At 41.7% G+C, this 24008-nt stretch overlaps 1 protein-coding gene across 8 annotated transcripts in view; it reads right to left on the bottom strand.

The window, feature by feature from the left end:
* Window positions 1-23791, bottom strand: part of ano2b (anoctamin 2b) — a 213782-nt gene extending 189991 nt beyond the window's left edge. For 5 of the 8 annotated variants that reach the window (XM_036132388.1, XM_036132391.1, XM_036132390.1 and 2 more), the window contains exons 1-2: window positions 23540-23788; window positions 1121-1317 (exon numbers count right to left, since the gene is read on the bottom strand). In XM_036132388.1, the coding sequence (XP_035988281.1) occupies window positions 1121-1317; window positions 23540-23576 (234 nt within the window). In that variant the 5' untranslated portion in view covers window positions 23577-23788. Of the gene's footprint in view, window positions 1-1120; window positions 1318-23539 lie in introns of all 8 variants that reach the window. The other 3 variants (XM_036132396.1, XM_036132395.1, XM_036132394.1) reach the window with 3 other exon arrangements.
* Between the last annotated feature and the right edge of the window lie 217 nt (window positions 23792-24008).

Below are 24008 nucleotides of genomic sequence, written 5' to 3'. Positions count from 1 at the left end.
CTACGCTGCAAGAAATGCCCTGTCTCACTCTGTCGGGTTGCTTTAGCGCTGAGAGCTGATTGCCAAAACTCGTGATTTGCTTTTCTGTGATAAAACAGCACCAATAACAGGAGAAACTTCACTGCAACCATCACTTTCACTGTTACGCTCCCTACTCCGAGTTCAAATGGAGGAAGATGTGGGTATGTTTTCTTTTCTTTTTTTTTTCTTTTCTTTTTTTTTTTTTTTTTTTTGCAGCGTGCAGAAATGCCAGCCTTCATAGCTCTGTGATGTAATTGGCTGTGATACCCATAGACATCACATACGTAGACGCCTTGTCGGGCGCGGGTTCGGGTTCGTACGTCAACGTCTCCGCCATATTGTATGTGGCAGAAAGAAGTTAAGTTCTGTTGTAGTGAACGTCGATCAGAGAAGATGCCTCATTCTTGTGCTGCATGGAAATGTACCAAACGTTATATATATATATATATATATATATATATATATATATATATATATATATATATATATATATATATATATATATATATACATGGACCGCGGAACGCATTTCACATTGGTCGGGCCGAGCGGGGGGGGGGGTTGTAGGACAAACGCGGCCGAGCGGGGGGGGGGATTGTAGGACAAACGCGGCCGAGCGGGGGGGGGTTGTAGGACAAACGCGGCCGAGCGGGGGGGGGGGGGGGGGGGGGGGGTGGTTGTAGGACAAACGCGGCCGAGCGGGGGGGGGGGGGGGGGGGCGCGCTGCGGGGAGAGACACGCTTTTCGCGGAGTGGGGGGGTGAAGAGACAAGCGCGGCCGACAAGCGCGGGGGAGGACTTGATCATCAAAATTAGGTAGGGCCGCGGCCCTACCGGCCCTACCGGTTCCGCGGTCCATGTATATATATATATGTGTGTGTGTGTGTGTGTGTGTGTGTGTGTGGTATCTCCAGTCTTTATAGTGACACATCATGCTGTCTTATTAAATGCTGCAATGCAATATAACTCATTGCAAACAAAGGAATGTTTCATCATTACCTCAGCTTAAGAAGTTTCCTATTTTTCTAAGTGACCTACAGTCTCCACTAAACAGTATAAACACTAACACTTTAAATGCAGGCTGTTGTTTCTGTTGTTACCTGCAGAAAACTTTGGGATTCCTCAGCCCAGCTCTCCTCCTTATATCCCCCAGGGTCCAGGGCGCTGTAGGGCATGGGCTTCAGGCTGATGGCAGAGAAGTCCCGGGTCAGGTGGCACAAAGCATCACTGTGGATGGATGAGGATTCGCTGAGCGCAGTGGACACCTGACTGAACCAGGCACCATTGGACCATGGCTCTGGAAGACATGTTATTGAAAAGTAATTCAACGGAAATATTTATGAGGTGCATGAACCAAAACCAACAGAAGTCAGTATGTGGAAAAGATTTGTAGTTCTGATTTCTGCTATATTTTCACTTATAAATAGCTTTACTTTCCTAAACACTGGCATAAAGTAAAGAATTGTTTTATCCCAAATTAGTTTTATCCCAAATTTCTTCAAAATGTGTTCTCAAAAAATAAGATAAATCTTACAATAATTGTGTTTTTCCAGATTGTAAAACTGCTATCATGTAGTGTGCTAATTAATGCCGAATATTACTACAGTGTGAGGAAGTGCCAAAGAGTATACTGATCGTGGATCTCATAGATTCTTGCCATTCAAATGATCATAAAACAATGAAACTTTGGATGTGCGTAACTTTAAATTGACTGTAGATTTTCTGTCAAAATTATGGTTACCACTATTTACATACACCACATTATTATTATTTGAATATTAATGTCCCTGGAGCAATAGCTTTTTGCAGCTCAAAAGCTCCTGGCTAATTCTGGCTGAAAAATTAACCACTCTTCTTGGCACAATTTGTTCAACACCTTTAACTTTATGGCTTTCTCTGCACAGACCCTGCTTTTAAGCATAGTCAATTCTGGGTTTAGGTTGGAGCTACAGTATTTTAAAAAACTAATTTTAGCTAGCTTTATCCATTCAGAAACTAGTTTTGATCTGTCTGGGTTTATCGTGCCAATTTTGTCTCAGTTTCAATGTCCTGACTCAAACTGTCCCCTGCAGATGAAATTATATTTGTTTGGATGTTCAGGAGTAACCCAGCAGCCACCAACAGTAAAGCATAAAGCTTTAAGCTTAAAACATGAGAAAAAGAATAAAGCATTAAAAACCAAAGTTAAAAGAGAAAACCTTAACATAAAAGGGATTAAAGAAAAAAATAAAGAAATGAAAAAAGCAAACAGAAATAAAAAAGAGAAGGAACAATTCTCATTTTAAATCACCCACAGACTATTGTGTGTGGATCCATCCCATTAATTATGGTTGAAAAACATTTAAACTACATTTTTGAATGTAACAGAACACAGAAAAAAACAAGAATAAATACTCTTGAAAGGTACTGTGTATCTACATAAGATGGAAATATGGGTTGTCTCCTTGCAGCATGAGTTCAACCCCATGATTTCAGCTTAGAAATGGCAGTCAGGGGTTACGTGTATATCTCACAATAGACATGGCATCTGCAAGCATAAAAACGGACAGCATTACCTATCCCACCTCTCCCACACAAGACAGCTCACTCTGAGTTAGTGTTGAGCTTTGCTGCAGGGACATTTGTGGCAACCCTCGTGCTCCCTTGGCTTCACTTTCAGTTGATGCAAAGTGTATTTTGGTGCTACACATATGCTAAGTGGCTCTATGAAAGCTCTGCTTCCCACTGTGCAAATTGTTATGTGTGTCATTCAGTGACAAACCCAGTCTGAAAGCACAATGCACAGGAAAAACCCACTTCTCGGTTTTTTCTTGAAGCACTAGAACAAAAAAACATGAAATATACAATGCCTTGCTGAAGTATTCACACCCCCATAGTTTTATAAAGGGCTAGCTCTAGTTTTGAACATTTTGCAGATAACTGTTCAGTCTGTTATCTGTTGTTGGGTACAGTGTAACACAACTGCAAGCATACTGAAAAATGACCACCTGACCACCTCCCAGCAGGGAGAGGTCAGGATTACTAAGAGAAGCAACAAATGCTCCATGTTAACTGTGGAGGAGCTGCAGACATCTTCATTTCAGGTGGGGAAATCTGTTGATGTAAATGTAAATAACTCTTCATGCATTGGGCCTTTAAGGAGGGGTACCAACAACACAACATAGAAACTCCTGTCTATAATTTAACGCAAATCATGTAGGGTAGACAGAAAACATGAAGGAAAAGGTGCTCCCAATGCACATTATCCAGAACATACCATGCATATGATGAAACAGTGTTGGCAGCAACATGTTGCTGATACTTTTCTTTAGCAGTGACAGGGAACCTATTTAACCCACCTTTTCAATTGATGAAAAGATGGGTTGAGTAAAACCATAAATCCTAGAAGAAAACCTGTTACAGGCAGCAAAGACTCAATACTGAAGGGAAGATTTGCATTCCAGCAGGACAACAGCCTTAAACATGACTGGCAAGAGCAAATGCAGCGAAATGCGGTTCAACACAGGTTTTGAGGGGTTTGATTACAAATATATGCCATGCTATAAACTCAAGTGGGCTCTGTTTACTTACTTTGCCACTTCTAAAGGTAGTTTTTTTGCTGGATGTTATTTGGGAGTATCTAAAAGTGGAATTCAAATGCGTGCCACACTTTTCAGATCTTTTCAATCAGACATAATTTTGCTTTCCTTTCCCAGTTCTGCTTTATTTTGTTTTGGTTTATCACACAAAATCCAAAATAAATACATTGATGTTTTTAGCTGTAACCAAATGTGAAAAGTTAAGGGATATAGATATTTTATTGGAGAAATGTATCCAAGCATTCAGATCTTGGTTAAGGTTTTACTGTATGCAAGGCAAGGCAAAGGGAGACATTCAATTCAATTCAATTCAATTCAATTTTATTTATATAGCGCCAAATCATGAAACATGTCATCTCAAGGCACTTTACAAAGTCAAGTTCAATCATATTATACAGATTGGGTCAGATTATACAGATTGGTCAAAAATGTCCTATATAAGGAAACCAGTTGATTGCATCAAAGTCCCGACAAGCAGCATTCACTCCTGGGGAACCGTAGAGCCACAGGAAGAGTCATCTGCATTGTACATGGCTTTGCTGCAATCCCTCATACTGAGCAAGCATGAAGCGACAGTGGGAAGAAAAACCACCCATTAACGGGAAAAAAAAAAACCTCCGGCAGAACCGGGCTCAGTATGAATGGTCATCTGCCTCGACCGACTGGGGTTACAGAAGACAGAACAGAGACACAACAAGAGAAACAAAAAAGCACAGAAGCACACATTGATCTAGTAATCTGTTCTACATTAGATGGTAGTAGCGGGTGAGCCGTCTTCTCTGGATGATGTCACAGTTAACAGAACGCCAGACCAGGTGTACCTACTATGAAGATAAGAGAGAGAACAGAAAGTTAAAGCAGAAATGACAACACATAATGCATAATTGAAGAACAGTAGAACTCAATATAGTGAGAAAATTAGATCCTGATATACTCCAGTAACCTAAGCCTATAGCAGTAAAACTATAAAGGTAGCTGAGAGTAACATGAGTCACTAGTTATAATTTTTGTCAAAAAGAAAAGTTTTAAGCCTAGTCTTAAAAGTAGACAGGGTGTCTGCCTCACGGACCAAAACTGGGAGTTGGTTCCACAGGAGAGGAGCCTGATAGCTAAAGGATCTGCCTCCCATTCTACTTTTAGAGACTCTAGGAACCACCAGCAGACCTGCAGTCTGAGAGCGAAGTGCTCTGTTAGGAACATACGGGGTAATCAGAGCTCTGATATATGATGGAGTTTGATTATGAAGGGCTTTATACGTTAGAACAAGAATTTTAAATTCTATTCTTGATTTAACAGGAAGCCAATGAAGGGAAGCTAAAATTGGAGAAATATGATCCCTCTTGTTGATTTTCATCAGAACTCTTGCTGCAGCATTTTGGATCAGCTGAAGGCTTTGAACTGCATTTTGTGGAATTCCTGATAGTAAAGAATTACAATAGTCCAGCCTTGAAGTAACAAATGCATGGACCAGTTTTTCAGCATCACTCCTGGACAGAATGTTTCTAGTTTTGGCGATATTCCGGAGGTGAAAAAAGGAAACTCTGGAAACCTGTTTAATATGGGATTTAAATGACATGTCTTGGTCAAAAATAACACCAAGATTTTTTACTTTATTACCAGAGGCCAGGTTAATGCCACCCAGATTAAGTGATTGGTTAAGAAGTTTATTTTTTGAGGACTCTGGCCCAAAGATTAAAACTTCGGTCTTGTCAGAATTTAGATGCAGGAAATTTAAAGTCATCCAGCTTTTGATGTCATCAAGACATGACTGCAGTCGAAGTAATTGATTGGATTCATCAGGATTTATGGATAAATATAGCTGAGTATCATCAGCATAACAGTGGAAATTAATCCCATGCTGTCTGATAATTTTGCCTATCGGAAGCATATATATAGTAAAGAGAATTAGGTCCAAGGACTGAACCCTGTGGTACTCCACAGGTGACCCTAGAGTTTGAGGAAGATTTATTATTAACATGAACAAATTGGAATCTGTCTGACAGATAAGATTTAAACCAGCCTAATGCTTTCCCCTTAATCCCTACAGTATGTTCAAGTCTTTGTAGGAGAATATTGTGATCAACTGTATCAAACGCAGCACTGAGATCTAACAGGACAAGTATAGACACAAGTCCATTATCTGAGGCCATGAGAATATCATTAGTGACCTTCACCAGAGCTGTTTCAGTGCTATGATGAGCTCTGAAGCCTGACTGAAACTCCTCAAGTAGGTCATTACTTTGTAAATGTTCACAAAGTTGATTAGCAACTACTTTCTCAAGAATTTTAGATAAGAAAAGAAGATTAGATATAGGTCTGTAATTTACTAACTCATCTTGATCAAGAGAAGGTTTCTTAAGTAAAGGTTTAATAACAGCTACTTTCAAAACCTGTGGTACATATCCATTTACTAAGGATAGATTAATCATGTCTAAAATAGTGCCACTGATCAAAGGGAATATGTCCTTAAACAACTTGGTTGGGATTGGGTCTAACATACAGGTAGAAGGTTTAGATGAAGCTAAAATTTTAGATAGCTCAGAAAGCTCTACTGCTTCTAAACAGTTCAAACACTGCGCAGATTCTAAAGATTCCTCCAATGCTGCCTCACTTACTGAGGACGAGGTAATCATCAGTTGAAGACTTGTTGCCGAGTGCTCAGAGACGCTTCCTCTCCCCTTATTCTTTCACTGGACGATTTTAAGTGCAGTGGCAACAAAACAGAAATCTCTCCATCTTTGTCTGATTGCCAGGCTGTCAGAACCAGATTGCTATTTTTCTCTCTCTTTTTGTAATAAGGTGTTTGTGCTTTCGTGTGTGTGTGTGTGTGTGTGTGTGTGTGTGTGTGTGTGTGTGTGTGTGTGTGTGTGTGTGTGTGTGTGTGTGTGTGTGTGTGTGTGTGTGTGTGTGGTTATTTTAGGGATACAGACAGCTGTAGCCATAGTAACGTACTAGGCCAGGAGCAGCGCTCTCATTTCAGCTCCATGGACAGCTCTCTCCATCTCTTTCTGTATTTTAAAAAAATGATTCACACATAAGGCACTGTGCGACAATGAATGTCGCAGGCAAGGTCAAGAGTTGTTGTTGTGTTTTAAAAACTCAGGCCGGAAGGGGAGAAACATTTAATGGCAATAGTTTGCAGCTGTCGCTGCTCACTTGACATCAGCACTGTCGCTCAGTTACTGGGAGGTTGCCAGGTTGCATCTGGTGGGAAGGGGAATGTATGAGATAATTCCTCAAGTATAAATATAAAGCGGGGCATCAGTAAAATTGGAGTCCCCATTGAAAATGGTTTTCCTGACATCAAGCTCTAAATAAAAAAACAATAAAAATGAGGACTGGAATTCAAAGGTGACAGATTTTGCTTAAGTGTACCTCATTTAGAGTTGATTTTTGGATTTCCGTCTGACTCCTCGTTTCTCTAACTGATGGTGTAAGAAAAAGGCGCTCTCTATTTTCACACTTGATTGTAATGGCAGAGACAAAGGGTATCTTCCAGGGAGCAGATCATGGGCATCAGCAGCAGCCGCACGGCACAAAGCCTTAATGCTGATGCTTTTATCACACGCTGTCTCATTGATTGTACAGAAACTTCGGCCAGAACCCTGTCGCTTTTGGTTTCATGTTATTAACTGCTGAGGAGAGAGAACACGGATGTGTTACAGCTGCAAAAGCATCTTAAGGTGACCACAGCTTTTGAAGCATTAATGAATCGCTGAGAAGTGGATATATTTATCTGACTATAACTCATCATCAGAACATTGTTTTCACAGAGACAGAGACAGGCATTCATACATACTATATGGAAAGAAAGCTGTATAGATAGCAGTTTAGTTGCAGTCTCATTGGAGCACAGGGCATGTCTCCAAAAGTTAAGATGTCTCTGAATACATTTGTAAAGTGTAATCTGGCTATTTATTGTTGTTGCTCTTTTTTTATTTATTTTTTTAGTAATGGCTTTTTTTTTTCTGATTGGCTCATTTCTCCGTGGGTAATGACACTCTGTCACCAGTTTTAGCCAACTTTTTCACATGGACCTTTGCTTTTGTTCTGAACGTAAATTTGCATATTTCACACCAAAACACGGTCAGCTCTGGAACACAGAATTCGTCTTCTTCCTAAACAATATGATATTTGGATATTTCCATGGTATATAAACTTACATACAGTCATATTCAATAAAACACGTGTTGTGATGACACTTGTTTGTCGAATTGAAATTATAACCTTTAAGCAGGTATTACGCAAACATTTCATTAAGCCCACTGTTGTGCCATCAAGCCATGAGGAACAAATCTGATTGAATTGGAAACAAATGAAACATGACTTTTACAGGCACCAGGAACTGACCCCTTATCAGGGTGCCGTTGCTATAAAGCCAAGCTTCCCACAGACCGTCGCCCTCATTTCCCGTTGCTCCTGGTAACAATATAGGAGGGAACTCCCTTCATCCTCTGCAGAGCAGAGGACCTGACTGGGCTCAGAGAACTGCCAGCTGGATCGAAGCTAAGTCTGCAGTCTAACTTCTGTGTAACCAGATGGCGAAGTAAAAGACTCAATCCAAAAAAAGTAAAAAAACAAAGCAACTGGACTTGTTTTCCGTAACAAGTCCCAACTGGACGGTCGCTTTCCAGTTGCTTTGTTTTTTACTGTTTTTGGAATGACCATGACCTGGATGACTGAGAATCTTCACTAGTATAAAAGACTCAATTCAATTCAATTCAATTTTATTTATATAGCGCCAATACATGAAACATGTCATCTCAAGGCACTTTCCAAAGTCAAATTCAATCAGATTATACAGATCGGGTCAGATTATACAGATTGGTCAAAACATTTCCTATATAAGGGAACCCAGTTGATTGCATCAAAGTCTTGACAAGCAGCATTCACTCCTCCTGAAGAAGCGTGGAGCCGCAGGGAGCTTTGCAGCTATCCCTCATACAGAGCAAGCATGAAGCAACAGTGGAAAGAAAAACTCCCCATAACAGGAAGGAAAAACCTCCAGCAGAACCAGGCTCAGTATGAACGGTCATCTGCCTTGACCGACTGGGGGTTAGAGAAGACAGAGCAGAGACACAACAAGAGAGACAAACAAGCACAGAAGCACATATTGATCCAGTAATCTGTTCTACATTGGGGCGACGTGGCACAGAGGTTAGGGAGTTCGTTTTGCAATTGGAGGGTTGCCGGTTCAATCCCCCGACAGTCCTCCTTGACTGTCTCTGTCATTGTGTCCTTGGGCAAGACACTTCACCCGCATTGCCTGCTGATGGTGGTCAGTGGGTGTCTGGCAGCCTCGCTTCTGTCAGTCTGCCCCAGGGCAGCTGTAACTACTAGCATAGCTCACCACCGTCAGGGTGTGAATGGGTGAATGACTGAACTGTAGTGTAAAGCGCTTTGGAGGTTGTCAAGACTAGTTAAAGCGCTATACAAGTACAAGCCATTTACCATCCGTCTTCTCTGGATGATGACACAGCTAACAGAACACTAGACCAGGTGTATCTACTATGAATAAAAAAAAGAGAGAGAACAAAAAGTTACAAGCTGAAATGACGACAAGCAATGCAAATTGGAGAACAGTAGAACGTAGTAGAGTGAGAAAAATAGACCCTTATGTCCTCCATTAGCTTAGGCCTATAGCAGCATAACTATATATCAGGATAACATAAGCCACTCTAACTATGGGCTTTGTCAAAAAGGAAAGTTTTAAGCTTAGTCTTAAAAGTAGACAGGGTGTCTGCCTCACATACCAAAACTGGGAGTTGGTTCCACAGGAGAGGAGCCTGATAACTAAAGGATCTGCCTCCCATTCTACTTTTAGAGACTCTAGGAACCACCAGCACACCTGCAGTCTGAGAGCGAAGTGCTCTGTTAGGAACATACGGGGTAATCAGAGCTCTGATATAACAAATGCATGGACTAGTTTTTTAGCATTGCCCCTGGACAGAATGTTTCTACTGTTGGCGATATTCCGGAGATGAAAAAAGAAAACTCTGGAAACCTGTTTAATATGGGATTTAAATGACATGTCTTGGTCAAAAATAACACCAACATTTTTTACTTTACTAGTAGAGGCCAAGTTAATGCCATCCAGATTAAGTGATTGATTAAGAAGTTTATTTTTGAGGACTCTGGTCCAAAGATTATAACTTTTGTCTTTTTAGAATTTAAATGCAGGAAATTTAAAGTCATCCAGCTTTTGATGTCATCAAGACATGCCTGTAGTTGAAGTAATTGATTGGATTCATCAGGATTTATGGATAAATATAGTGTCATCAGCATAACAGTGGAAATTAATCCCATGGTGTCTGATAATTTTGCCAATCAGAAGCATATAAATAGTAAAGAGAATTGGTCCAAGGACTGAACCCTGTGGTACACCACAAGTGACTCTAGAGTTTGAAGAAGATTTATTATTAACATGAACAAACTGGAATCTGTCCAACAGTTAAGATTTTAACCAGCCTAATGTTTTCCTCTTAATCCCTACAGTATGTTCAAGTCTTTGTAGGAGAATATTGTGATCAACTGTATCAAATGGAGCACTGAGAAATGGATGGATTGATGGATGTAGCTGCGACTGGTCAGTTGATTTTACAGTCACAATACAAGCTTTTGTTTTTGGGATTGTCACATTTTATTATACAGATTTATATGTCTTAAGCACAAAAGAGCACCTTTTATTTCAGGTTTATTTTGTGTCAGATTTTTCCTTGGTCCTCCTTTTGGCCGCTGGGATTTTCTGTTTTTTAAGGTCCAGTGTTGATCACGAAAGAGCTCTAATGTGACAATATTGTAATTTGTGAAAAGCTTCTATGTGCAGCTGTGGTTAAAAAATGGATAAAATATAACATTTTAAATACATTTTTATTTTGCAATCAATTTTTCAAACAAAAAAAAATTGACACGTTAATATGAGATATGCCAATGCAACTTTAGGCACTATTTGGCTAAAAACATTTGTTATTCAAGGTTATTTGAACATATCATGATATATATCGTGTATCGCAATATTGCCCAAAGATATCGTGATATTAGATTTTCTTCATATCGCCCACCCCTAGTCTGAGAAGCTGCAAAACCAGTTTTCAGCCAACGACACTGCTTCTGTCTGGAAAGGGCTTGGGCAGATAACAAATTACAAGCCTAAAGCCCCCCACTCCATGAACGACCGACAGTTACCAAACGACCTGAACAACTTCTACTGTCGTTTCGACAGACAAAGGGACAGTCCTGCAATCACCCCCCACGACACCACCCAACAGATCACCTCCACCTCTACTTCAGTGACAACTCTTTCCATACACGAGAGAGATGTTAACAAACTCTTCAGAAGACAGAACCCCCGGAAAGCTGCTGGACCAGACTCTGTCTCCCCATCCACCTTGAAGCACTGTGCTGATCAGCTGTCTCCAGTGTTCACAGACATTTTTAACACTTTACTGGTAACATGTCACATGGCAGCCTGCTTCAAATCCTCCACCATTATCCCTGTTCCCAAGAAGCCAAGGACCACAGGACTTAATGACTTTAGACACTTCGCTCTGACCTCTGTGGTTATAAAGTCCTTTGAGCGCCTTGTGCTTTCACATCTTAAATAAATCACCGATCCCCTCCTGGACACCCTACAGTTTGCCTACAGAGCCAACAGGTCTGCAGACAACGCTGTCAACCTGGCCCTTCACTACATCCTCCAGCACCTAGACTCTGCAGGGACCTACGCCAGGATCCAGCTCTGCCTTCAATACAATCACCCCAGCTCTGCTTCAGGAGAAGCTCTCCCAGCTGAATGTGCCCGACTCCACCTGCAGGTGGATCACAGATTTCCTGTCTGACAGGAAGAAGCATGTGAAGCTGGGAAAACATGACTCTGACTCACAGCTCATCAGCACTGGTTCCCCCCAGGGCTGTGTTCTTTCTCCTCTGCTCTTCTCCCTGTACACCAACAGCTGCATCTCCAGTCATCAGTCTGTCAAGCTCCTGAAATTCGCAAACGACACTACTCTCATCGGACTTATCTCTGATGGTGACGTGTCCGCCTACAGGTGGGAGGCTGACCATCTGGCGACCTGGTGCAGGGAGAACAACCTGGAGCTCAACGCTGTATAAACAGTGGAGATGGTTGTGGACTTCAGGAAGAACTCAGCCCCAGCTACCCCCATCACCCTCTGTGACACTGTGGAGTCTTTCCGCTTCCTGCGAACTATCATCTCCCAGGAGCTAAAGTGGGAGCTGAACATCAACTCCCACACCAAGAAAGCCCAGGATGTACTTCCTGCTCCAGCTGAAGAAATTAAATCTGCCAAGGACAATGATGGTGCACTTCTACTCCTCCATCATTGAGTCCATCCTCACCTCCTCCATCACCATCTGGTACGCTAAGGACCGCTAAGGACAAGGACAGACTGCAGCTAGTCATCAGGTCTGAAGAGAAGGTGATTGGCTGCAATCTTCCATCTCTTCAGGGCCTGCACGCCTCCAGGACTCTGAGGCGTGCAGGGAAGATTGTGGCTGATCCCTCGCACCCCAGTCACAGACTATTTCAGTCACTTCCCTCTGGCAGAAGGCTGCGGTCCATCAGGACCAAAACCTCACGCCACAAGAACAGTTTTTTTCCCATTTGCTACCAGCCTTATGAACAAGGTCAAGAGCCGCCCGTGAAACTGGACACTGTCTCTCTCCCCCATTCAGGACTTACAAGCTTCTGCCTTACATTAACGCATAGTTTACTGAGTGTATATAGCTGAGTGTATATAATATATATATCCATTTTATTTTATTGTATTGGTCAAATTCCTTGGAAGTGCAAACCTATCTGGCGATTAAACTTGATTGTGATTCTGATTGCTGAAACAATTAGCTTCACCCTGCCTGCTTCCACTGCTTTCAACTGGATACCCTAAGTGAACCGAACTGACACAGAGGCACCGAAGAGGTTTGGCAGAGAAATAAACAGGGAAAGTTAAATTGTTTATCAAGAAGGTTTATGCATTTTCACAGTGTTTTAAAACATGTGGAGCTTACAGGATAGTTCCTGCTAGCTTCTTCGAAACCATGCCATGCCGATGTAATTCGAATGTGTTTTTACGGTTATAACAAACGTTATCTCCTTAAGGGTTTTATACATTGATTTGATATCAATGTTTGTGTTGTCCGGTCCGCTCATTACGACCAAAATAAAGCCGAAGCTTTTTAAAATTAGCGCCGAATGTCTGCTAGCCTAACGCTATTAGCTTCTGGATAGCATTCGCTCTTCCCGGATACGCGACTACGGTTCATTTCAAACATAAGGTTTGTTTTGTTTTGCTCCACCATCATCCGATAGTGCTATGAGTGTTATTACCGCATTAATATGTATGGATGATTAATGTCGATTTAATTATATTTTTGTATAACTTTAGGATTAACCGATTTTAGCAACCAATCGCTACAGTGACCCCTTGCTTCCCAGAGGTTAAATCGCATTAAAAAAATCAAGCATTCTAAAGTTCACTGATTTTTACGGAGAAAAATCTATCCATCAATCCATTTTCTGACCCGCTTAATCCCTCATGGGGTCGCGGGGGTTGCTAGTGCCTATCTCCAGCGTTCACTGGGCGAGAGGCGGGGTACACCATGGACAGGTTGCCAGTCTGTCACAGGGCAACACAAAGACAACAACAACCATTCACGCACACACTCACACCTAAGGACAATTTTAGAGAGACCAATTAACCTAACAGTCATGTTTTTGGACTGTAGGAGGAAGCCGGAGTGCCCGGAGAGAACCCACGTATGCACAGGGAGAACATGCAAACTCCATGCAGAAATACCCAGGGTTGGATTTCAACCCTGAACCTTCTTGCTGCAAGGCAACAGCGCTACCCACTGTGTTACTGTGCAGCCCGGAGAAAAGTCATTCTTTAAAATTATTGTGTTTCAACCCATTGTGAATGGGTTGAAACACATACCAATTGTTAATTAAGGTAATTTAACCTCATTCCACATTCTTTAAAATGAACTTTGGTTGTTTAACTTAGATCTGCAGTGAACCAGGATTCACTCAGTTATTCTCATGATGATGATCAACCATGTTATTTTGTCTTTTGTTTCTTTTGCGTCTACATAGTTCCATAGTTTCTTTTTCATCTTTATTTTGCTTAGTAGTTTTAGCTAAGTTTCACTAGCCTAGTAGAGAGGATTTCTTGATTGAAATATAGTGTTAATTCAGATAGTTATGTTCTCTATGTTAATTTTATTTCTGTTAATAAATTCTTGAGCTTGAAGAGAAGTTGTCACTCATTTATTTATATGTGTGCAGAGTTTGCTTTTAAGAGAACGCCAGTGCTCAAATCATTCCCAGCCCAATACCTACCGGACAATACCTAACAGACACAGATGTATTAAACATTAAATTACTTAAAACAGTGTGTAATAGCACAACACCACAATCCCATATCAAACATGTTTTTACTAGTCTAGTGCAGCGGTTCCCAAACTTTTTTAGCCGCACACCTCCTTCTGTGTCCCAACGGGTTGACGCACCCTCAATCTTCAAAAAATAATAATAAAAAATGTTGCTCTTGCAGTTACAACTCAACCATAATAACAAAGCTTATGGAAATAAAATTAGAACATAATTTGAATTAAATTGCAATAAAGTTACAAACATCTACAGCAGAATCCTGAGGGGTTTCAGGTGCATCGGTGGCTCTGTGTGGAGCAAGAGACAGAAAAAGACGCTCAGATCGGTTAAACCTCCACAGACAACCTGATACATCTCTGAAGCAGAGACCATCCAAGTGGATTCAGGGATTAAACTCTGATAATCTATTGTTGTATAACAAGACCCTCCGCAGAGTTAGAGCAGCATATTTTTCATCATTAATTGAAGAGAATAAAAATAATCCTAGATTTCTCTTTAGTACAGTTGCCAAACTTACCCAGAGCCACAGCTCTGTTGATCCATCCATTCCCTTAGCTCTTAGTAGTAATGATTTTATGGGATTCTTCATAAATAAAATTGATGCCATTAAAAATAAAATAATTGGCATCCTCCCAAACATGATTACCTCGTAAGTGAGGCAGCATTGGAAGAATCTTTAGAATCTGCGCAGTGTTTGAACTGTTTAGAAGCAGTAGAGCTTTCTGAGCTATCTAAAATTTTAGCTTCATCTAAACCTTCTACCTGTATGTTAGACCCAATCCCAACCAAGTTGTTTAAGGACATATTCCCTTTGATCAGTGGCACTATTTTAGACATGATTAATCTATCCTTAGTAAATGGATATGTACCACAGGTTTTGAAAGTAGCTGTTATTAAACCTTTACTTAAGAAACCTTCTCTTGATCAGGATGAGTTAGTAAACTACAGACCTATATCTAATCTTCTTTTCTTATCTAAAATTCTTGAGAAAGTAGTTGCTAATCAACTTTGTGAACATTTACAAAGTAATGACCTACTTGAGGAGTTTCAGTCAGGCTTCAGAGCTCATCATAGCACTGAAACAGCTCTGGTGAAGGTCACTAATGATATTCTCATGGCCTCAGATAATGGACTTGTGTCTATACTTGTCCTGTTAGATCTCAGTGCTGCATTTGATACAGTTGATCACAATATTCTCCTACAAAGACTTAAGGGGAAAGCATTAGGGGAAAGCATTAGGCTGGTTTAAATCTTTTCTGTCAGACAGATTCCAATTTGTTCATGTTAATAATAAATCTTCCTCAAACTCTAGGGTCACCTGTGGAGTACCACAGGGTTCAGTCCTTGGACCAATTCTCTTTACTATATATATGCTTCCGATAGGCAAAATTATCTGATGAATCCAATCAATTACTTCGACTGCAGTCATGTCTTGATGACATCAAAAGCTGGATGACTTTAAATTTCCTGCATCTAAATTCTGACAAGACCGAAGTTGTAATCTTTGGGCCAGAGTCCTCAAAAAATAAACTTTTTAACCAATTACTTAATCTGGGTGGCATTAACCTGGCCTCTGGTAATAAAGTAAAAAATCTTGGTGTTATTTTTGACCAAGACATGTCATTTAAATCCCATATTAAACAGGTTTCCAGAGTTTCCTTTTTTCACCTCCGGAATATCGCCAAAATTAGAAACATTCTGTTGAGGAGTGATGCTGAAAAACTGGTCCATGCATTTGTTACTTCAAGGCTAGACTATTGTAATTCTTTACTATCAGGAAGTCCACAAAATGCAGTTCAAAGCCTTCAGCTGATCCAAAATGCTGCAGCAAGAGTTCTGATGAAAATCAACAAGAGGGATCATATTTCTCCAATTTTAGCTTCCCTTCATTGGCTTCCTGTTAAATCAAGAATAGAATTTAAAATTCTTCTTCTAACGTATAAAGCCCTTAATAATCAAACTCCATCATATATCAGAGCTCTGATTACCCCGTATGTTCCTAACAGAGCACTTCGCTCTCAGACTGCAGGTCTGCTGGTGGTTCCTAGAGTCTCTAAAAGTAGAATGGGAGGCAGATCCTTTAGCTATCAGGCTCCTCTCCTGTGGAACCAACTCCCAGTTTTGGTCCGTGAGGCAGACACCCTGTCTACTTTTAAGACTAGGCTTAAAACTTTTCTTTTTGACAAAAATTATAACTAGTGGCTCATGTTACTCTCAGCTACCTTTATAGTTTTACTGCTATAGGCTTAGGCTACTGGAGTATATCAGGATCTAATTTTCTCACTCTTATGAGTTCTACTGTTCTTCAATTATGCATTATGTGTTGTCATTTTTGCTTTAACTTTCTGTTCTCTCTCTTTTCTCTTCATAGTAGGTACACCTGGTCTGGCGTTCTGTTAACTGTGACATCATCCAGAGAAGACGGCTCACCCGCTACTACCATCTAATGTAGAACAGATTACTAGATCAATGTGTGCTTCTGTGCTTTTTTGTCTCTCTTGTTGTGTCTCTGTTCTGTCTTCTGTAACCCCCAGTTGGTCGAGGCAGATGACCGTTCATACTGAGCCCGGTTCTGCCGGAGGTTTTTCCTTCCCGCTAATGGGTGGTTTTTCTTCCCACTGTCGCTTCATGCTTGCTCAGTATGAGGGATTGCAGCAAACCCATGTACAATGCAGATGACTCTTCCTGTGGCTCTACGCTTCCCCAGGAGTGAATGCTGCTTGTCGGGACTTTGATGCAATCAACTGGTTTCCTTATATAGGACATTTTTGACCAATCTGTATAATCTGACCCAATCTGTATAATATGATTGAACTTGACTTTGTAAAGTGCCTTGAGATGACATGTTTCATGATTTGGCGCTATATAAATAAAATTGAATTGAATTGAATAATCTACCTGTGTGTGTGTTCTCACTTGGTTTATTTCATGTACCAGCTTCTAAATCTGAGACTGACTCACAATTTTACGACGCAAAATAGAAAAACAAAGAAGTTTAATTTGATTTGTGTCCGATGATGAGCAAGAGAGAGAGAGAGAGAGAGAGAGAGAGAGAGAGAGAGACTTTGGTAGAGCAGCACAGAGTAACAATAACAGAGCGCTCTATAAAGCTGTTATAAATCAGAGAAATAAAAAGTTATTTCCTGGTTGATTCACAACAGTTACATCCAACAGGTAAACACACCCACGGCAGCCCCACCACCAGTTTCCGGTTTCCCTGTTCCCTGTATATACACGCTAAAACCACCGCTTTAAAATGAACTGCACCTGTCTGAATCACAATGAAAAGTATTGCAGCTCTGTGCAAACTTTTCATTGTGAAAAAATCTGACCAAACGAGTCAAGTCAAGTTTATTTGTATAACACATTTCAGCAGCAGGGTAGTTCTAAGTGCTTACAAACACAGAAAAGGTTTAGAAAAAGTAGTTGAGTATATGTACCTTGTTTGTACTGTAAATGAGTGATAAAACATTCCACTTTTCTTTTTTTAGGGACATTTGTTTACCCTTGGATCATTTTATTTAGACTAAATAGAAGGAGATCTGAACTGAGAGTAAGGTAATGTTATGCCATGATAGTGATCTCAGATTGAATCCTGAACAGTGGATGATTCAACAAAGAAAGTCCACTCCTGCTGCAAAGGATAGGGGGGGGGGCAGGAGAAGCCTTCCTCTCCCCCTCTCTCGCTCGTCCCTTCTTCTCGGCAGGAGGTTAGCTGTGACCACCTCCTTACAGATAAAAGACACAGCACACCTCTGCCCGCTCTTCTACTTCAGCCTCTTCTCCTGACTCCAAGCTGCTGAGAAACACTGAGGACCGGCACTCAAGGAGAGGGGGGAGCCATGTGACTGAAGGCCTCCCGGAAGCATCAATGGGGCCTGGAAGAGGCCGCGAGCTAAGTAAGAATGAGCCTTTCTGAAACTCAGTTCCTCCCTGGCATAGGGAGAAACTGCCAGCCGATTCAAAGATAAGTCTCTCACTTCTGCTTAAAACAGATGCCGAAGTGAAGGAATCCGTCTATGCCAGCTTTGTTCTGCTTTCTCAGCGCACCACAGATGGAGCTGGTTCCAGGCAACGCAGGGCTGAAAAGGCCTCCAACCCAGACCACGCCGTTAGCCACATGCTGCTGCAAGGCTAACGCTAGCCTGCCAAGAGCCAAGCGCTAGCCCGCTAGCACTAACCAACAACTTCCTCCTTCAACGCCCCTTCCGTGAATGGCCAAACTGAACAGAACTGAAAAGGACAGGTTTGGGCAGCAGGCTGAGGGTGAAATAAAAGGTTTATTGGGAAATTTTTGTAAACCGTGGTGTTTAGAACAAAAGGGCTAGCCGGTAGGTCGCGCTAGCTAACAGGATATTAGCCTTGCTAACATCCGGTTTCGGACCCTAAAAAGGAGTCTGTTTTAAAGCGTAACTGTTCTGCTCTGCCAACCTCCGATTGTGTTATAAGCCTTATTCCCGCATCAATATGGTATATTAATGCCGATTTTCAAGGCAATTTCGGCAACATTATGTTGTAACCTCTTAGCCACCGAGTTGCCACAGCGACCCCATGCGCCCGGAGGGAGAATCGCATTAACAAACTCGATCGTAAGGGTTTAAATGATTTTACAGGACAAACCGGTCCTCAGAATATTATTTTAACAAATAATGTTTTGTTCAACTTGGGCTTTGCATTGTGAATGGATTGAAATACATGGCAAATGTTTTAACTCCATTCCATGTTTTTGTTAATCAGATCTGCAGTGAACCAGGATTCACTGAAGTATTCTGATTATGACCAACCACCTTTGTTTGTCTTTTGTTTGTTTTTGCATGTAAATAGTTCCTTAGCTTAGCTTCTTTTTATCTTCATTTTGCTTAGTAGTTTAGTTAAGTTTCACTAGCCTAGTAGAGAGGATTTATTAATCGAAATATTGTGTTAATTCAGGTAAACAGCATTACATAGTGATATTCTCTGGATGTTCATTTTATTTCTGTTATTAAATTCTTGAACTTGAAAAGAAGCTGTCACTCCTCTATTCTATGTGTGTGGAGGTTTTGCTGTTAAAAGATCGCTAGTGCTCGAATTCATCCCTTTCAACCGTTGTCTTGATATCAGCTTAAGAGCTGATCATCACCAGACAATACTTAACAGACAGAGAGTTATTTATGAAACATTAAATAACTTTTAACAGTGTATAATTGCACAACAGTAAAGTAAGTTTATTAATATAGCACTTTTCAGTAACAAGACATTCAAAGTGCTGAAGTTCACCGAGTGTCATTATGTCAGCACAAGTCAATCAAAGGATTTTCTGCATCCTGAAATTATGCAGGAAGACAATCCCAGTCACATTAGCAAGATTCTGGGATGGAATTCACTAAATTGAAATGTTCAGTCCCACCTCAGGACATTTAAGGATACCTGAAGAAGTATAGACAAACAATGGACCACTATGGGAGCCAAGTTTTGTTCACATTTGTTTAAGAATCTTAAATAGGCACAATATGTACATTTTGTGTAAAGTGTATTTGATTTATTAAAAATAGGTAATATCTTTGCATAAGCTAAGTCAAAATTAGATTTCTGTTAATTTTGGTTTAAAAACAAAACTCTGTAAAAGGAAGTCTTATGTTGGTGAATTTATGGTAGAGCAGTTATTAGATTACTGTCACTTTAAGAGAGGAGCAGCACATGCAGTAAAGAGTAGTTGGGTAGGTTGAGGCCAGAAGGGTTTGGAGCAACATGGTTTTCTTACCTCAGCATTTTCAGCTTGAAATTAAAACTTGTTTAAGACTACTCCTGTGGATTACATTTTTGTTTCTTTCATCTGAGTCCTTTAAATGTTTATTAATGTTTGAAGGATAATGATAATGCATGAGCAATACAAAGAATATCAGCTTTAACTTTACAACCACAGTTTACTGCAGATCAGCAGAAGGTTCTCTGCAGAGTTTGATTTTGTTACATCAAGTCTTCATTTCCTCGAGTTTAATGGTATGGCTGAGTGTGTTGTGAAGACATCCAAGGCTATTCTTGGACAAAATGACCCTTACTTAGCCCTTCTAAGCTACCATTCTACACAAACCTAGACATGGGAGAGTCCAGCCAAGCTCGTGATGGATTAGAAACCACAAAGCCTATGTAGAACAACCAAACCCTAAGGAAAATTGGAGACCTGCTCGGTCTGACATCGAAATGTTGAGGAAGAATGACACAAAAAAAAACAAGCAGTCCTATAAGAGGTTATGGAACCAAAGACATTCAGCAAACCACTTCCCCCTCTTATCTGCGATGACTGCACTCATTGAGAAAAGACATGGGCAGTGTAGTGGGGCAGGAGGAAGCAGCCCCAAGGTTGTTCAGTGTCCAGACACCCCGGGGAGACACAAGAGAAAACAATCACAGAAATATCCAGCTGGTTAGCAAGGAAGATCAAATGGAACCGCCAGCACCTCCTCCTGAGCCTGTAGACTCATAGGTAGTACACCCAGTATTGAACATCCACCAAACTGTCAGTGGCCACACAACAGCAATAACTGGAGGGTCTGTTGTCACCAGATGTGAAATAGTGGTGAAGCCAAAAGGTTGTTATTTTAGTTAGGAGATGGAAGGTGTATAGTGCAGAATAATTCCTGCCTGCGACAGTGGCACAGGAGCTAGGGAATGTATCCTGTAACTGGCTATTTGCTGGTTAAAACTGGGTAAAAATCCTACTCCGACCGTCTCAGTTGTTGTGTCTTTGGGCAAGACACTTCACCCACTTTGCCTGCTGGTGGTGGTCAGAGGGCCGATGGCGCCAATTGTCTGGCAGCCTCTCTTCTGTCAGTCTGCCCCAGGGCAGTTGTGGCTACAATGTTTGCTCACCACCATCAGAGTGAGAATAAATGGGTGAATGATTGAATGTGGTGTAAAGCGCTTTGGGGTCCTCTGAACTTGGTAAAGCACTATACAAGTACAGGGCATTCTCCAATTTGTAGATGTCTACTCACTCCTCTTTAGTTTAGTAAACTAAAAATTTGTTTGTGTTCCTCTCACAAGTTTTTTTTTTTTTTTGGGGGGGGGGGGGTTCCCCAGACTCTGTTATTCCTGTAAGGTTTTTGATTTTCCATATCTGGAAGTGTAGTGATCTGGAACGTCTTACTTCTTTTCCACACTGTCCTGGACAATATTTTTTTCAGCTTTGATTAAATCTCTTCAATATTTACACTGATTAAAGCCGGGCGTACACTGTACGAGTTTTTCCCCTTTTCGGGCCGATTCTTCAGTCGTGCGAGCATTTTTTGAATCGGGCCAAATTTCAGCTTGGTCGTAGAGGGGGGAATGGCTTCTCACGACTACCTCCCGATCAGGAATCGGACGATTGTGAAAATCAAACATGTTTGAAATTCAGTCGGCTGTCGTGAGATTTTCGTGAGCGCATCCTGCTGTTCAAGCAGAGCTATGAGGGGGCGCCCTCCCCTCCTCTCCGTCCCCGCCAGCGGAGTGAGGGAAGCGGGCGTCCCTGAAGCAACCTCCGGCCGGTGTTGGGGAGGGCGAGCCGTCAGGTCCGCGCAACGCGCTGGCCGGCTGTTTCGGCACTCCTCCGCGGTCCGCCTGTTTCAGCACTCCTCCGCGGTCCGCGCTGGCCGCCTGTTTTCGGCACTCCTCCGCTCGCGGGGTGGGTGCGGGCCGGGCGACCTGCCGTGCCGCGCGGCCGCCGATGCGTCTCGTCTCTTTCTCCCCTCCGTTCCCCCGACGCCCGGTGCCTCCTGCGGGCCTCGCCAGAGCTGGGCTCGAACCCCTGCTCTGGGTCCCTGTCACCTACCGTCGCTCCCCTGCCTCTGCCACCACAGTGAGCGGTCCCAGAGGGGACACGACGTACAGTGTGAGCAGTCCGGTCTCGTCCGAGCGTCGCGCCGCACAGATCGTGAGCGGTGAACTTTTTAAACCCCGCGGTTCCGTCGCACAGTTTGAGATGTATATAAGTACCACGACTGAAAAACTCGTACAGTGTACGCCCGGCTTAATAGATCCAGCAATTAAGCACAAAGAATATCAGGTCGTAGTATCAAAACTAATAGACTCTGCTAAATGAAAGTATTAGTAATATGTCAGCAATTTCTTAGTTTATAAAGGATTAGGCTTTGAACCTTTAAAAACATAGGGTGTACTGCCCCCTTATTTTCCTGTTTACATTTCAAACTGTTGCCTGGAGAAACTAGAGAAAAGGTTTGAGTGGTTTCCTCTGAGATAAACTCAACTTCTCTGGGAAAGCTTCCCAGAGAAGCTCTTCGGGGCCTACGAGGTGTATTTATATTATTTCCCTCTTTTTCTCATGCTTCAACCACAACCATACTTTATTGTAATTGTCTCTAATGTAACAAAAAAAAAATACCTGCAATTAAAAATCTGTAAATGTGGTGGTGGCAGCATCATGTTGTTGAGTGATGTTTTAGCAGAGAGAAATAAGAGAGAAGGACAGAGCTAAATACAGTTTTTTTCATGAAAAAATGATCTGTGATATGTGAAAATGTAATATTCTGAGTTCTGTTCTGTTTTATGTTAGTTTTAGTCTTCCTTCTCTCTCCTGTCTTTTATTATCCGGCTGTTTTTGAGTTCTGACTAGTCTGGATTCTTGTTTAGATTCTTGTTTACTGTTTTAGTTATGTCTTCAGAAGCTTCTTAGTTTAGGTTTGAATTTTTGATCTGTTCTTGTTTTGAGCCTCAGCACTGATGTCTGGTCTAATTACTTACTCTGCACACCTGCCTAACTCCACCCCTGCTGCAATCACCTTTCACCGGCTTCACCTGATTCCACCTCCATATAAACTGCTGAGACCAGACATCAGTGCCAGGTTGTCTTGTTGAGTTATGGGTGAGTCTCCTTCTGCAAGATTCTGTTTTTGATTTGCTTTCGTTTTTGACCCCCTTTGTCTCCAGTTACCTGAGCCATCCTGTTCTGTCTGTTCCTGCCCTGCCTGCACAACTGGACTGTTTGTTTTTCTGCCATTTTTTTACAACAGGTTTTTTTGGATTTTGTATCTGTTTTTGATTTCTGTTATTAAAATCCTTCGTTTTAAAGAAACCTCTGCTGGTCTGGCTGAATTCTGGGTCCCCTGCCTCTGATTATTACAGAAAGAGTTTGAAAAACGTTTTATGAAGTGTGCCTGAGAGTACCTTTCTATCTCACCAATTTAAAACATCTTGCTTGATAAATTTCAGGTTGCTCACCTCACTTCCAGTTGTACATGGAAGCAGATAATGTTAACTAATCTGAATTACTGGTCTATCAGAGTGTCACTTGGAGTGATCCTGTGTCACCCTAAGAATCAATATTTTCCTCTCAAATGGACCAGCAAGGCGTGCTGGGCACATCAATGTCTGAATGCATAATAAAATGAGACTCTGAGGCAACTGCACACCCTGGCTGTTGATGGCCGCCCCCATAGGGTCTGCTGACACCCACCAGCATATATATTTTTTTGGGTGCCGGTACAGGAAAAGACAAATAGGACAGGTCACACGATGGAAAGAGAAGAAGGCTTCCTATAAGTTCCTGAGTCACTCACCTGCACAGGCGGACAAGGGCGATCGGTTGAGAGCCATCTCACCTCAGCGCTGAGTGACTCGCTGTTCCCTGTGAGTGCCTGGTCAGTCGGCCATGCTGTTTTGCTTTCTGCAGCAGGGGTGGGTTACAACAACAACAATCTGATTCTCCTCAGCTCAGCGAAAGCTTGGCTCGTTAAGGATAATAGCCTTTTCCAAGCAACTGTTAGGGTTGTAGAAACTCTGCACCTCAGCTTATTGTGCACACTTACTTAATGCAACTGCACCAAGGGCTCATGGGTAGAGGAGCAGTGCGGCTGATTGGGTGCTTGGCAGAGGAATCACAGCCCACAGAGTCGAGCAGAGATTATTGGGCCTTCTAAAGTGCATTAATTATTGTACCTTCTGTTTAGGCTTAGCTGTAAACCTGCAAGGTCTTAAAGGTCAGCTTTATGGAGCTTAAGACAAGGGAAGGGTCATCATGACAGAGAT

The sequence above is a fragment of the Fundulus heteroclitus genome, unplaced genomic scaffold (genome assembly GCF_011125445.2).
Source record: "Fundulus heteroclitus isolate FHET01 unplaced genomic scaffold, MU-UCD_Fhet_4.1 scaffold_50, whole genome shotgun sequence".
Lineage (NCBI taxonomy): Eukaryota > Metazoa > Chordata > Actinopteri > Cyprinodontiformes > Fundulidae > Fundulus > Fundulus heteroclitus.
This window is presented reverse-complemented; position numbering and strand designations above follow the sequence as displayed.